The sequence below is a fragment of the Urocampus carinirostris genome, chromosome 12 (genome assembly GCF_059441175.1).
Source record: "Urocampus carinirostris isolate Australia breed hairy pipefish chromosome 12, RoL_Ucar_1.0, whole genome shotgun sequence".
Classification (NCBI taxonomy): Eukaryota; Metazoa; Chordata; class Actinopteri; order Syngnathiformes; family Syngnathidae; genus Urocampus; species Urocampus carinirostris.
In genome coordinates, this window is record NC_142360.1 from 33,373,725 (window position 1) to 33,390,195 (window position 16,471).

General features: G+C 40.9%; 2 protein-coding genes across 3 annotated transcripts in view; one reads left to right on the forward strand and one right to left on the reverse strand.

Annotated features, from left to right (window-relative positions):
* The window catches only part of plpp3 (phospholipid phosphatase 3), a 53,857-nt gene extending 44,239 nt beyond the window's left edge, over window positions 1–9,618 (reverse strand). Inside the window, exon 1 of one of the 2 annotated variants that reach the window (XM_088349700.1) lies at window positions 9,246–9,618. In XM_088349700.1, the coding sequence (XP_088205826.1) occupies window positions 9,246–9,387 (142 nt within the window). In that variant the 5' untranslated portion in view covers window positions 9,388–9,618. The remainder of the gene's footprint in view (window positions 1–9,245) is intronic. The other variant, XM_088349701.1, reaches the window with a different exon arrangement.
* The window catches only part of bloc1s2 (biogenesis of lysosomal organelles complex 1 subunit 2), a 281,661-nt gene that overhangs the window by 190,054 nt on the left and 75,136 nt on the right, over window positions 1–16,471 (forward strand). The gene's annotated exons all lie outside the window — the stretch shown is intronic.

The window sequence follows — 16,471 nt, forward strand, 5'->3', positions numbered from 1 at the left end:
CTAGCTCTCAGCTGTTCCGACGATGGGGAAATCTGAGCAGCGCCTAAGGGATTCAGCTCGAAGGGGGTGGCCGTGAATCGGACTGTTTAGACGGCTCACTGACTGGGTGTCGCACTCTTGATGGCATAATGGTATAACTTCCCTAAGAGACAAATGTCTGGCAACAGAAAAAAAACCTCGGCTCGTCTTTGAAACCCGACGCTCGCTTTCAGGATATTGGTTGGCGGCATTCGTTTGCTTTCTTTTCCTCTGTCCGCCCGCATCTCCTGGTCATTAATTTGAACGCGGAGGGGACAATGGGTGTCAAATCAGAGCCCCTGTGCGAATGATCTTTGCATGGAGTTGTCCCTTGTATGTTAACAGGATAGGGCTTAGTGACAACAACCGGAGGTGAGTAAAGTACTCAAATTCAGCCAAATTAAAACTCGTCCTACTTCTTTAGTCAAATATTAGTACTTAATTGCATCCCAATATTTGTAGAGATTACCATCAGGCTCTCTAATTAACATTCGGCACTGATTAGCATTAAAAAGTTAGTAACAGCTGAGCAGATAAATGCTAACAGACAACCTGGAGCTAACAATGCGGCCTGGCATGGCAGTAAACAATTGATACATCATCAAGAGGCAATGACTGGTTCTTTCTCATTCTTGCATTCAACTTCACTTCACCAAAACTGTCTGCCACAGACACGGACTTCATTAAGGCAAACAAAGGAGTTCCGAGATGCATCAAAAGGCCTATTGTCCTCGGTGAAAGACTAAAAAGTCCCAACCCCCGCACCCCAAAACTGCATCCCCAAATCCGCACACAGACACACACACACACATTGAGGGGATTGTAACTCGCCGCGTAGTAAGTGAAAGTGACAGACAACAGCGGCCTGTGTAGCAACAGGGAGGCCCAGGCTGGGACAGCATGGTGAGCCACAACCATGCAGCAGGGACCGCAGCTTGCTCTCTGGCAAGTGCTACTTCACAAGAGTGAGACTTGTGCGTAGATAGGCTTCATCTTCTTGTATCATGCAGCTGGATCTATATGAGTCTTTTGATCCGCTGACGACTCAACCGTGGCTGGGCCAAATGCTGTAACAGGCATCTTTCCATCAATCCCTCAGAAAAAGTGTGGTATGAATTTATTTTAGCCAGGAAAATATGTATATCTATTTGAACAGTTTTATAAAGAACCTTTTATAGTATAAACATAAAGCTATGACAAAATGGCATTGTAATAAAAGTTAAGGAACAGCCTCAAGGAAATGTTTAAGCAATAAATCCTTTCTTGGAATACATCATTATGTTGTAGAGAATATATGTGTCTATATTTGCATGTAAGTATTGTAATTACACTTCCGAAGTTAGCAACGAGTCAAGCCAAGTCAAGTCATGTTTATTTGTATAGCCCTTAATCACAAAGAGTCTCAAAGGGCTGCACAGACCACAGATTATAGCAAACCACATACTATTATTACACCATACCATGATCTAAAACCTACACGAAGGCAAGGAAAAACTCAAAAACCTCAACATGGGGCAAATGAAGAAACATTGAGAAGGTAATCCCCCTTCCAGGATGACCAGGCTGCAATGGATGTTGCAATAACAAATAACACACAGCTATTGTCAACATAAAATATAGGTTATTCATATGCTATAGAATAGAAGTGTGTTTTAAGCAGGGATCAGAATGGAGATTTTCATTTTCAGCTGAAATAGCCAGGGTCCAGGAATAAAGCAGGCTAAAGTCGGTGTAATGTGATCAAACTTTCTTGTCTTAGTTAAAAGCCTCACTGCAGTATTTTGTACCAGCTGAAGGCTCTTGATTTTTGACTTCGGGAGACCGGAGAGTAATGCATTACAGTAATCGAGACGGGAGGTAACAAACGCATGAATTATAATCTCCGCATCGGAGTGAGACAGCATAGGGCGAATTTTAGCAATGTTCCAAAGATGGAATAAAGCTTTTCAAATAGTCTTCTTAACATGTGTTTGAAAGGACAGAACAGGGTCAAATATGACACCTAAATATTTGACTGAGTCACTCTGGGTGATATTACATTTGTCAATGTTCAGAGCTATTTTTGAGAACAAGTCACGGCATTTAGATGGACCAATAACTAACATTTCGGTCTTTTCAGAGTAAAGGCGCAAGGAGTTGAGTGACATCCATTCTTTTATCTCAATGAGGCAGGCCTCCAAATTTCCACAGTTTAGTGTGGCAGATTTGTGGCAACTTTTTCAAGTACTTTAGAAAGAAACTGTATGTTTGACACAGGCCTATAATTACATAAGCCTTCTGGATCAAGGTTGGGTCGCTTCAGTGTAGTTTTAATAACAGCAGACTTAAAAGCCGCTGGAACTACACCTGAGGAGAGTGATATGTTTATAATATTCAGAACTGAAGGTACAAGGACCCCAAAGAGATATTTAATCAGCGAACCCCGAACCAGGTCAAACAGGCAAGTAGTCGGTTTGGCCGTATTCACCACCTGTTTAAGATTATCAAGTGACAGATCACTAAATCGGGAAAAAAACCCTGGACAGTCACCATGTCGCGCATCTATAATTTTCAGACCCTTGAAATGTGACATATTTACATGGTGTTTGGAAATCTCTTTCCGAATGTGTTAAATCTTCTTATTAAAGAAGACCATAAAGTCATGGGCTGAATGGGTAGAACTATCCGGAATAATCTGTTGCCTCGTTAGCGATGCTACAGTGTCAAAAAGGATTTTGGGGTTATTCTTTTGTGCCGCAATCCCCTTCGAAAAATAGGCTGATTTTGCAGAGGTTACTTTATACTTTGACAAGCTGTCACAACAGGTTTGACGGAAAACCTCAAGCTTGGTAGCATACAAGGAGTTAATAGACTTAAGACCAAGGCATCTGTGTAGTTCACACTTACATTAGAACAGATCAAAAAGAAAACCACTAGTCCACGATGAAGCCAACATACTTCTCTGGACAAATGTATCACTTCAATTAAGGCAACATATTGGGAACCCATTTTTTAAAAGTACTTTAACCACACATCCGGCAAACACCCTTTGGGATGAACTTCCCTAACTTCCCATTTCAACACTCTAAAAAATCACAAAATCAAATTCTTTCAAATTCCTCATTTATATAAAAACGCGATGACTTCCTTATCTACATGCAGTGTTACCACGATTGTATGAAAAAGCCTAGAAAGCTTCCCAGCCCTTCTTTTCCAGGGGAGTAACGACATCTTTGGCTCGCCAAAATCCCGCAAAGGCAATAAAAAAAAAAACTCAAACACACACGCACACACATAAGTTTACAGTGAGGCGCTGAGGAGTAATTGCACACTTATCTAAATAAGCACTTCAAGTGTGTTTACCTGAGAGGCCTGCAATCATAAACGGTCGTAAAAACTATTGTTGCACAACAGCCAACCTCAGTTGTGCTGTAAAAAGTGAATGGAGACAGACTCGGATATAAAAAGATGAGCACCGGAAGATGGTCAACTCATTCCCATAGAAAGCACACACTTATACGGATAAATAGATGATGATCAAATAAATTTGAATTCACAAAATTAATACAATATTAGAGAATATTCTGACCAGGGATAGTAGTAGTTGACAACATCTAGGTTCACTTTTTCATGTTTGTATCCGGGGAAAGAGTGTGTATGGCTAAGGTCAACGAATTCTGCTCGATATTCATTAAGATAAGGCGGGAAATGAATTAACAGAAAACTCAAAATTCTGTTTAATTCAGCTCCTAGATAAGTAGAAATGGGTAAACTAAGATTTTGCGTCAACTGTTTTTGTTATTAATACAACCAAGCTGGTTGACTTTTATCCTAACCCTAGACAGTTTTCTATCAAACGGCTCCTTTTGAACTAGGAGGATTGTGTTACCATTTACAGTATCAAACAAATCCCCTCAAACATTTAGTGAAAACATCAGTTTTCAACTGTGCTCCATCCAGCTGACTTCTATACAACCCCAGACTGAGGCGTTACAAGGCCAAACAAGCCGCCATGGCATGCCCTCGGCTACACTCCCAAAATGACACCAGATGTTACATCAAGAGCGCTTTGGTCAAACAGATGAAGAATTTGAGAATTTACAGGAAATATTTGCGGACGCTTGGCCGGGGATTGAAGTGGCCGAGAATCCCCAAGAGGTTAGAGCGGTTCCTCTTTAATGATCAGCACTGCGTGACTGCTACGGCAGCTAATGGCGGGAAGAGCGGGGGGTTGTGGGCAGTATCAAGTTAACGTCCCTTGGGATGCTTGGCAGCTGATTCCTGGACTCGAAAAAAACTGCAGTCACTAATTTCCGTGTATATCACTCATCAAAGCCCCCAACGCCTTTCAGCCCAGAGTTGCTGGGGCTTGAGTTTTGATCAAACAAACATCGGTGCAGTTCTGACATAGAATGTCAGTCAAAAGCATAGCGTAAAGAAATATATTCATCTAGACACACAAAGAATGCAGAGCAATGAATTTCCATTATAAAAATCACAAGCAATACAAAGAAGCTGGATTTCACCAAATAGTGGTAAGCATCACACAGTAAAAGTCATTGCCAAATGCCATTGTTTTATCATCATGAATTAAAAAAAAAAGAAAGTTGAGGAGTACACTCTTACTATTTAAAGCCAGTTGCTCACCAAAACAGCAGCAAACACAAAGTGGTCCACCCTATAAATACAAATGTTGAAACTAGCGAGTAATGCTATTGAATTTTGTTAGATAAATACCCTGTAACTTATCCTGTGATCATATCTTACCTTAAGGCAATGGGAAAAAAAAATCAAATACTATTTGAAAAGTGTTATTTTGGTAGAGATGATCCTTTCACAGAAGTAAGACACTCAGGGGCGGTAGCTCAGGAAGTAGAGCGCTCGTCTTGGGATCAAGGGATCCCAGTTCGAATCCCGGCTTGTCCGTGTTACATGTCGAAGTGTCCTTGGGTAAGACACTGAACCCCTAATACCCCCAATAAGCAGGTTAGCGTCTTACATGGCTGCAATACAAGGCCGCTATTGGGAAATGTGAAGCACACTGTAAAGCGCTTTGGGAAGTCAAATTCAAAAAATTAAGAAAAAGCCCCGGCGTCTAAATGTTTATTTTGTCCAGTTATGTTCAGATGCTTGACGTCAAAGTATTTTTTTTGATTGAGTTTTAGATTGAGTGCAAATTTTGCACAGATTCTTACATACATGTTTTGGCTTATATAGGGAATTTACTTTTTAAAATGGCCAAAAACTTGATTAAGTCAGACATGTGTACTTTAATGTGATCCCACATTCCATGGCTAACCAAAACAGCATCACAACACAACTCTGTTTTGCATTGACACTATTTTGAGCCCCAATCTCACTCATAATTTCACCTTAATCCAAATGTGCAACTGAAACCGAAAAGATTTCCTAGAATCGAAATCCCTTCAATTGTGTAAAATGTTTGTTTAAGACAGTTTTTTTCACCCGACAATACAATGTCGCAACAGGCCGTCTGGCTTTCGTGGAATTGCAGAGCCAAACAGAACCCCGCATCGCTCACAATAGCAAAAAGCAGAACCAAAAAAGGAACTGGATGCGATCTTGTGAAGTCAGATTCTACATTTTTCCTTGGTGAATGTCATGTGCGTGTACGTGCATATGTGTCTATCCTGCTGTGTTTATGCATCATGAGCAGCTTTGATTACCAGCGCCGAGCAAAAAAAGATCCGTTTTGGGAGCACCCAAGAGTGTGATTATGGGGCACCTCAGATGCTTCTTTAGCCTGAGGTTGTGTTCCTGCTAAACATTATAAACATGTGTGTGTGTGATGCTGTGTTTCAATGTATTTCACTTTTCACTCCGCAACACTCAAATGGGACAATCTGCTGCCCTTCACACACCCACATTCCTTCTGGTCCCACACCCCACCCTTTGTTAAGACCACTCTCATCCCACCAAACCCCCCTGTCCCAGCCCGGATTCTTCAAACGGCCAAACCAATCATGGCGGGGCAGCTGGATCTTATTTTACATGACAAAAGAAAACTGGTCAGCGTCTGTTGTGTTGACATGCTGATAAATGAGGCCAAATTTGCTCTCCTTTTTCACGTGATTCTGAGGATTTTTTTCCTCAAATGTTTGACTATTTGAGCAAATACACTCATGTGAAACATTTGTTACTTTCATTTAATTTGTTTAAAGTTTCAATATATTTTATAAATTATTGTAATGAAATTATCTATTATTATTTTGACTTAATATGGCTTTTTTTTCATCTCAGGAGAAAATATTTCTTAAACCTATCTAATATCAGCTAAATAAGAGACACTCTCATTTTAAGTTGTTTAAAATTTTAAGACACAAAATAAATATTTTAAAAAAAAAAAAAATTCAAATGTGTACTTTTTCTTCAACTGTGTTAAGATTTAATTTTCTATAGTGCATTATGATCAGGGTTGGGTAGGGTTACTTTAACTGGATTACTTTAGATTACTTTTGGATTACTCCAATACCAAATATGCTAATAAAAGACAAAAGAAACTAAATATGAATAAAATGATGACTCACAACACGTGGTAAGCTTTCTCTCCTGGCTTTGATCTCTTTGATCTCTGGCAAAACTGACATAAAATGCGACAGAAACCAAATGAAAATAAATCCAAACAGCTTGCCAACATCATTTTTGCCGTTACATGTATTCCATTACTCCCCAAGCCTGCACAAAATTTAGTAATTTTCTCATCTCATCTCATTAGCCACACCACTTATCCTCAGTAGGGTCGCGGGGGTGCTGGAGCGCTTAACTGGTTGCCAGCCAGTCGCAGTGAAATCATGTGGGGAAAAACACCCAAGAGAAGTTTCTTCACAGTGTCAGGAATGACTGCACAATCAGCAGCGATTACACATTAAAATATAAAATGAAGTACCATTCCTTTTGACATAATTCGAGCCAAATTTGGCTGTTATTTTCCTGAAAAGCGATTTGACTTTTTTTATGGAACTCCTTCAAAGTGTGTGTGATTAAATGTGCGTTCTTCACTTTGTACAAATCGAGGAAGTCACTGAAGCCAGGAAAATTGTTTTATGTGCACTTGGAAAAAAAGCGCCTGTTTGCAGATGAAACTCTTTAAAGTGCTTGGGGAAAAGATCCAGAGGTCCTCAGACAAGGCAGTAAAACATATGCGGAACATCCCGGTGGCCCGTGTCACATGTTTGGCTGACGCGGGCCTTTTCTATGGGGCTCTTTTTTTTTTGACACCGAAACCTGCACCTGCTCTTCCAGACGCTGCGTCCTCCTCACCTCGGATGGGAGACGCATTCCCATTGTGCCGCAACACATGCTTAAGCAATTATTAGGCACTGGTATTGTGCAAAAGGATGGGGGGAGCTTTTAACAACAGGTGAAGTTAAGCGATTGAGTAAAATGAGAAAGCGAGTAAGGCTGAAGGTTAACGGAGATTAAAAAGGAAAAGGGATCAATGGAGATGTAGGACCGACCAATGACAGTTCTGAATCAAGTGACCACTTAACTTGAATGGCTGCTGGTTTTCTCCACTCATGTTACAAAAAACCAAACATTTTTAGGGTTGTATAACTTGGATTTTACGATGTGCTACTCAACATTTCATAACGAAAGAGTTTTCCCCAGTGATTTAGGATCTAGTATCTCTGAAGAGCTGGATGACGCTTTACACCGGAAAAAACAACAGCAACTAGGTGATAAAGGTGCTGTAGCTGAGCCATGTCAGGAGGATTCTCCTGCTACTGAAACTGGAAACCAATACTATCCATTACCCCAAAAAAATAGCACGGAGAGGGATGAGCGCTGCCGGGCTATAATTGATAGGGGCAGCACTGCGGAACCTCCTGAATGGGTTCAAATCCAGCTACCGGACTTCCTGTGCGGAGTTTGTATGTTCTCCCCGTGCTTGCGTGGGTTTCCTCCGGGCACTCCGGTTTCCTCCCACATTTCAAAGACATGCATTTCAGGTGGATTGGCCAGTCCAGATTGTCCCTAGGTGTGAATGAGCGAGCGAGTCGTCTGTCCCTGTGTGCCCTGCGACTGGCTGGCAACCAGTTCAGGGTGTCCCCTGCCCACTGCCCGATGATTGCTGGGATGGGCTCCAGCACCCCTGCGACCCTACTGAGGATAAGCGGTGCAGCTAATGAGATGAGATGAGACATAGCAGATAGTGGTGCCCCTACTACAACCCAGGTAGTTAAGCGATCCGTGAACTGTGAATCTGGATTGTTTCCATTTTATTTTGGTGTTTCAAACTGTAAGTAAACTAATCCAGAAAAATTACCCCAAAAAATCAAAAAGCATGTAGCATGATGAAGAAGTATCTGCACTCACAGCAACAATGGAAACTGAACCAACAACCTTTAGATTGGGATGCCAAAGTGCTGACCACTACTCCATATTAAATACTGTCAAATATATCTTAAAAAGTAGATGAGAATGCAAAGTGTCTCTCTTTATGGCACGTTCCGGCTGGGATGGCAACTTTTGGATCTCTTTAGGGGGGCGTCTGAGGGTCAAAAGGCTCAAGTTAAAGGGGCGCCGGTGCTATTTAAAGGGCAGGTCACAACACTTCTAAACATTCATGCCCTGGGGGACACACGACAGTGGCAGCAAAACAACAATTGGGGAAGGGGAAGATGGTAAATTCACGAATTTACTATTGCACTGGAGTTCACTATGAAACGCCACAGCTAATTCAATATCAAGGCAGCCACAGAAATATTTGGACAAACGATAAGTTTCATGGTTGACAGCCATTACAAACCTTAAGCAGGGTTGGGTAGGGTTACTTTAACTTGATTACTTTCACTTACTTTTGGATTACTCCAATACCAAATATGCTAATAAAAGACAAAAGAAACTAAATATGAATAAAATGACTAAATTTTGTGCAAGCTTGGGGAGTAACGGAATACATGGAACGGCAAAATTGATGTTGGCAAGCTGTTTGGATTTATTTTAATTTTGTTTCTGTCGCATTTTATGTTAGTTTTGCCGGAGATCAAAGAGATCAAAGCCAGGAGAGAAAGCTTACCACGTTTTGAGAGTCATCATTTTATTCATATTTAGTTTCTTTTGTCTTTTATTAGCATATTTGGTATTGGAGTAATCCAAAAGTAAGTGAGAGTAATCAAGTTAAAGTAACCCTACCCAACCCTGACCTCAAGGGAGCAAGTGTGAACGTGACGCGTGAAAATACCACGAGTGGTGACAAATAGCATTTTTTGATGAAATGCACTCACCGAGTAGAAGACAGAAGATGTCCAGAGCAACCAGAAGCTTCCTTTTGCTGTTGTCGACACCGTTGTTGTTGTTGTTTAACGTGGAGCTTCCCCCGTTTCTCGTCTCTTGTGCCATGGCTTTCTCATACATGTACTTTTGCATCTGTCAATTCCACTCCAATTTGATCCGAATCCCACGGGGGCTCACAAAAACGTCAGCTGTTTCCAATGCAAAATATATGCACTTGAATAAAAGTTTTTAAAAAGTTTCAAAGTGAGGCGTTAGCGCCGCCCGTTACAAAATGAATGGCAGCCAGGCGCCACTTTGCAAGAGAAATGAAGCGCACATCGACAGACGCTCTTGTTATATCTTCACCCTCCTCCTTATCCTCCTCCTCTTTCTCCTCTTCCCCTCTCCCTCTTCTCCCTCTCTTTGCAAGTTTCCCTAGCAGTCTGTCCGCTAGGGTCAGCCCTTAAGCGCCTCCATCCCAGCATAGAAACGTTTTCCCTATGCGGGATAGATGAGCACGGGTAGCTTAACGCGCCCATTGCGCCCCTGGTGGTAAATTGTGGTATCAAAAGCGCACTAATGGTTTTATTATGGAAGAAAGGGCATTTTGCGAGCCACCTTTCGGCAAAATAAAACCATTTTGGATAATCAACAGGGTTGGGTAGGGTTACTTTAACTGGATTACTTTCAATTACTTTTGGATGACTCCAATACCAAATATGCTAATAAAAGACAAAATAAACTAAATATGAATTCAATTATGAATAAAATGATGACTCACAACACGTGGTAAGCTTTCTCTCCTGGCTTTGATCTCTTTGATCTCCGGCAAAATTAACATAAAATGCGACAGAAACAAAATGAAAATAAATCCAAACAGCTTGCCAACATCATTTTTGCCGTTTTAGTATTCCGTTACTCCCCAAGCCTGCACAAAATTTAGTCATTTTATTCATATTTAGTTTCTTTTGTCTTTTAGCAAGGTCAGCTGCTCTGTTTAGTCTCAGCCAGTAGTCATAGGGGTCTTCCTGGTCTTTGGGCAAGGTTGAATAAAAGTCAGCTAAGTGGGAGTCGACCCCGTATGAAGTCATATCAGTCAAGCCTGATCTCAATGTCTATAGTCAAGGATTGCCTGACGGGCAAAGAGAAGGTAGTTCATAGGAATTTGCTGCTCTCTGTTAGCTTCTTGCCCTGTGAGGGAGATATGGCCAACGAATCTGAACACTCAGGGTATGACGCTGCTACGCATGGAACTGATGTATGTCCTGATTTACCTGACGCGGTCGAAGGCAGTGATGTCCGTACAGTAAACTGGGTGATACAGTCAGGTGAAGAGCAAGTTCATTCAAAGATGGAGGATAACTCACTAGACAGCAGATCTGATGTCCAGTCTGACTCTCTCACAGTCGGTACATCCAGTCAAGGAAGTCAGCACATCCCCGAACAAGATGATGATCATACTGCAAGTGACAATACGGAAAGCCCACCTCGGTGCTATGAAAACATGATCCCTTTGGATATGGACCCAACAGACACTGTCCTCCCAGACGAGACCCCATTGAACACTGACCATCCGGACACTGTCTCCCCTGATACTGACTGTTTAGACTTGACTGTCCCAGACCCTCAAGCTCAGGTTATTTGTACTCAACCTAGCCGTTATGATCTTAGGGTCCGCCAGTCCATCAGGCCTCCCAGTCGTCTTATTTGTCAGATGAATGAGCAGTTTGTAGGTGACAACTCTGTGTCCGCAATATCTGCTAGTTCCTTGTTTAGGTTCTTTAGAGATGCACTTTCAGTTTGAGTAACAAACCTTGAGCAAGAAACAAGAATTGTGCCTATGTGAGCACTTAAAACAACAGGAACAATGTTTTATAATTCAGAGATGTAACAGGCATCTTTGAGTCTGTGCTTAGTTAGGAGTTTGATCGCCTTCTTTCTTTTCACACTCCTTTTTGGGAGAGTTTTAGAACTGACATGCACTTCAGTTTGTTCCTTGTAATACTGTACCAGTTTTCGTGTCCTTTTTTTCATCAGTATTTGGACTTTTGGCATGTGACTTTTTTTCTGTTTAGTGTAGCACTCCCATATTTAGCAGAATTTCAGGGGGGTGTATGTAACGGGTGTAATAATAACTTTTGTTTTATTGAAATTCCTGCTGAAATATGTGTATAGTTTTTGGTAAATGTCCTGCAATGATGAGTCCAACAGTGCCATCTGCTGGTATGGGGTGGGGTTTGGTTTTGGCTTGTGACATGTGACCGGGAGGCGGGGTTTGTTGGCAGTCTTACCAGAGAGAACTGCAATGGTAAGACACATCTTTTGGTGCTCCACAAAAGAAGTTAATTTTAAACATTATAACCCCAGCTGACAAATCTCTCAACATGCACAGTAATGTGATTGATATTGTCAAGCTGTTTAGGTTTATTTTCGTTTTGTTTCTGTTTTACTAAATTATGAATTCCCCTTGTAGAGATCAAAGAGATCAAAGCCAACAGAAAAGCTAATGTTGTGACTCATCCATTTGCAGGTAACTTGTACCCGTTTTTATACTCATTATTGTTTTTATTTCTATTTTTTCATATACCTTAAAAAAGGATGATGTTGGTTAAAATTCAGACGAAAGAAAAAAATGTTGAATCCATTGTAAACGTTAAAAATCCACTATACGATCTCTTGTTAAAAGTATCTTGTTAAAATGTAAAGATGTAAAAATGTATTGTGATATTCTAAAATGTATTTTCTGTAAAGTGAAAAGAAAGCTCTTTGATATGCTTTGTTGGCAGTCTTACCAGAGAGAACTGCAATGAGATCAAAGAGATCAAAGCCAACAGAAAAGCTAATGTTGTGACTCATCCATTTGCAGTAACTGTAATAAAAACCTCATCATCCAGTCCAGCGTGAATGTGGATCTTTGGTGGGACAAGTACACCGCGGTTACATTAGCATATTTGGTATTGGAGTAATCCAAAAGTAAGTGAAAGTAATCCAGTTAAAGTAACCCTACCCAACCCTGTATATGATATAACGAAACACATGTACAATATAACACGTTCAACTATATAAATAAACACGTTTGAAAAAAAATATGGTGTAAGATTATTTGGTATTTTGTAAGTGAAAATACAACATTTTGTAAGGGCATGGAGCCCTGGAGGTTGACAGGTATGATAATCAGGGTTGGGTAAGGTTACTTTAACTGGATTACTTTCAATTACTTTTGGATTACTCCAATACAAAATATGCTAATAAAAGACAAAAGAAACTAAATATGAATAAAATGATGACTCTCAACACGTGGTAAGCTCTAAGCGAGACTAAGTTTTTGTGAACAAATAATCCGCCACAACGTTTCGTTTTGGTTTAAGTTTGCCACTTCCATTTTTGTTTTTTTTTGTTTTGTTTTTTTAAACGTGTCTTTTTTGTTTATCCAGAAGAAGGATTGTGATTCGTGGGTAAAATGGAGTGCATGATAATATCTACCGCTTTTTTAATGTCAAAAGGTTGTCATGTATGAAAATACAGTAAAGATGTGTCAAATGTTTTTTCAATGTCCCAATATTATCTTATATTATACAAACATTAAGATTATGAGAAATTTTACCCAAGACCGATGGATTATAATTTCTTACAAATAAATCTTCAACTAAAAATGCAAGAAACAAATGTCTAAAAATTAGCATTAACTGAACTTTAATAGGGCAGCACGGCGGCACGTGTGCGGCAAAGTTCTGAGGTCGTGAGATCAAACCTCCTGTGAGGAGTTTGCATGTTCTCCCCGTGCTTGCGTGGGTTTCCTCCGGGCACTCCGGTTTCCTCTCACTTTCCAAAAACATGCATATCAGGTTAATTGGCCGGTTCAAATTGTCCCTAGGTGTGAATGAGCGAGCGAGTTGTCTGTCTCTGTGTGCCCTGCAACTGGCTGGCAACCAGTTCAGGGTGTCCACTTCCCACTGCCCGAAGATGACTGGGATGGGCTCCAGCACCCCCGCGACCCTACTGAGGATAAGTGGTACAGATAATGGATGGATGAACTTTAATTCTGTACAGCAGACCTTAACTTGGGCACTGATTCTTGGATTTATTACGAGACTAAGGGCATCAGTAATTGTATAAAGATATATTTATATATAATAATTGGACAACAATTAACTATGTATTAATTCTACTTTTTCACAGGCACTGTAGATTGTCTTTATATTTCATTCACGGATCCTTAACCGCGGGGGTTTCCGGGGGGCACTAATGAGGACGAAACTCTGGACAGCTCTCTCCACTGCTGTGGTAAATTGGCACAGGTCAATTCCTTGATGTCACCCAGTTCTTTTACTGCATTCCTCTCATTCTGTCCTCTTGGAATGAGCTCTGGAGAATGATCTTGGCCAGTCTTGTTGATTTTGTGACATGACCACACCACTGAAGTTTTGTCCGCGCACAGTTGACAACATTTCTTTGAAGGGTCTAATGTGCCCTCTGATGGGGTTATGCACTGTTTAATTTGTCACACGGGCAATATAGCCGATGCAAAGATCTTTCCTGTGGCATCACATCTCCATGGCCCGGATTTTCCTTTCCACCTCTGCCATAAAAGTTCATGTCTCGCAACAGTAGAGGAAGATAGAAGTAACCAAAGCTTGCATGAGTCTGATTTTTGACTTTACTGCAATATTCTTGTCTCTCCAGATGGGTCTGTGTCTGGCAAGTGCGTTTGTGGTTTGAGCTATCCTGGCCATGATTTCTGGTTCTGACCCGTCGACAGCTCCAAGATATTTAAAGTTGGTACCATAGGCATTGTTGCTCACTCTTTTTTTCTGTGCTGATTTCCATCCCATACTGGGTTGATGCTTTGCCCAGGCGATTTATTAGATGTCTGAATTTCTGTTCCTACCAGCCAGCCGGCAATATCATCAGCAAAAGAGAGGTTAGTGACATGATGCTGACTGTCATGTTGGTCCCGGGCTTTGATCATGGGAAGGAAGATGTTGTATAAAGTTGGAGAGAATGCAGCTTTATCTAACACATACTTTGTTTTGAAATCTAGCTCCAACGGTACAATAAATCAGAACAGTACTGTATTGTTGAAATTGGCGTACAACTGTTCTATGGTCGTAGCTAATTTTTTGCCCATGATGTACTTTCGCATGGTGGCCCTCAGGGCGGCTTGCCATACAAAGTCAAGTCATTTTTATCACAAAGAGTCTCAAATGGCTGCACAGGTCATTGCACAGACTATTATTTCAGACTATTATTACACCATCCCCTGATCTGGAACCAATATGAGGGCAAGGAAAAATTCAAAAACCTCAACATGAGGAAGATGAAGAAACCTTGAGAAGGGACCGCACATGTGGTATCCCCCTTTTCAGGATTACCAGACAGCAAAGGATGTTGCAATTACAAATAACACAGAGATATTGTCCACAAAAAGTATAGGTTATTCATATGCTATAGAGTAGAAGTGTGATTTAAGCTTAGATTTAAACATTTCCACTGAGGTTCCAGATCGGATCTCAGGGGGAAGAGAATTCCACAGCACCGGTGCCCGGATGGAGAACGCTCTCGAACCTGCGGAACACTTCTTGGCTCTTGGGATCCCCAGTAGACCGGCGCTTTCAGAACGAAGGCTTCGGACGGGAACATAAGGGGAAATCAGATCTGAGGAGATATGAGGAAGCAAGTCCATGTATGATTTTGTATAATACTAAGGGAACCTTGAAATCACAACTTAGGCTAACAGGGAGCCAATGCAGGTTAGCCAAAATCGGCGTGATGCGATCTGACTTTTTTGTCCTTGTTAAAAGCCTCGCTGCAGCATTTTGTACCACCTGAAGACTCTTGATTCTGGACCAGAGAGTAGTGCATTACAGTAATTGAGACGGGAGGTAACAAACGCGTGAATTATAATCTCCGCATCCGACCGAGACAGCATAGGACGGATTTTAGCAATGTTGCGAAGATGGAAGAAAGCGGTTCTAGTAATTTTCTTCACATGTGTTTGAAAGGACAGATCGGGGTCAAATATGACACCTAAATTTTTAACTGAGTCACAAAGGCCTTCTTGAAATCCAAGTAGACCTAATAGAGGTTTCTATAGATAGATAGATAGATAGATAGATAGATACTTTGTTCATCCCCGAAGGGAAATTCACATTTCCAGCAGCATCCCTGAGCTGAGAACAATCAAGAACAATCGAAAATAACACGGGAGCTGCTGGAGTGGCTGCCATTCGTGACGGCGCCGGAAGAAAAGATTCAATTTGAATCATGTACAAACAAACAAACAAACAAAATATTCTTCAATAAGTGGAGTGTTAATAAAATGGGGGGAAAATAATTTCTGACTTGACTTAAATAATAATTTCAAAACAAGGTGCAAGCAAAGTTACTTTGCAATAAATGTCACAAAATACTGCAAACAAGGACACAAACGCAGGGGGGAAGAAAGAGAATGCACTCCCTGTGTATAGCTCCGCCTGTGCTTCTGCTCACCCAATCAAATTGCTCTAAGTGCTTTGCGAGAGAATTTGTGTAAAATGTTTTTGGGTTAAGGTTTGTTTGACAATGAACATGGATTGTTTAATGAGATTCCATAGAAAGGATTATTTAACAATTTACAGCCACAACAGTGTCGGTTTGAAGTGACACCTTACCTGTAAATTAAAATGGTGTCCTATATATACGGGACTGAACCCTTTGTAAATAAGCAGAGTCTCGGCTTCACATGTGCAACAATAGTGTTGTTAATTAAAATATATGTTCAGTCGTGCTCCTTGTTCTTCTATTAGGTTGTTTTCAGCCTGTGGTTTCAGTCTTGTAATATTATTTTATTACTGTCACAAGTTGTTGCAACAATTTGTAATACAGTGCCGTACTGTCAATTTAAACTTGTACTCAATCGAAAACTTCCGTACTAATGTAGATAATGTAATATGAGCTTGGTGCGGCATCTAGTGGCTATAAGCGCAAACTACACTAACCCAAAATCTCCAACTGTGCAGGAGGCTTGCTAGGCAATCTTATGGAATTAAAATCCTGTGTCTGGCATGTCAGTACATTCATATGTTTAATATTTGTACGTTAAGAAGAGCGTTTGTTTGTGTTTGTAGCGTTTACGATCGCTAACTTCCTGCATGCTAACGACGTGAATTGGTAGCAAGTGCGTCTACTGATGATCACCTTTAAAGCCGAGAGAGGCGGGGTCATCTGTCAAGTGCCGTTTTCACCAAGCAGAGGCACG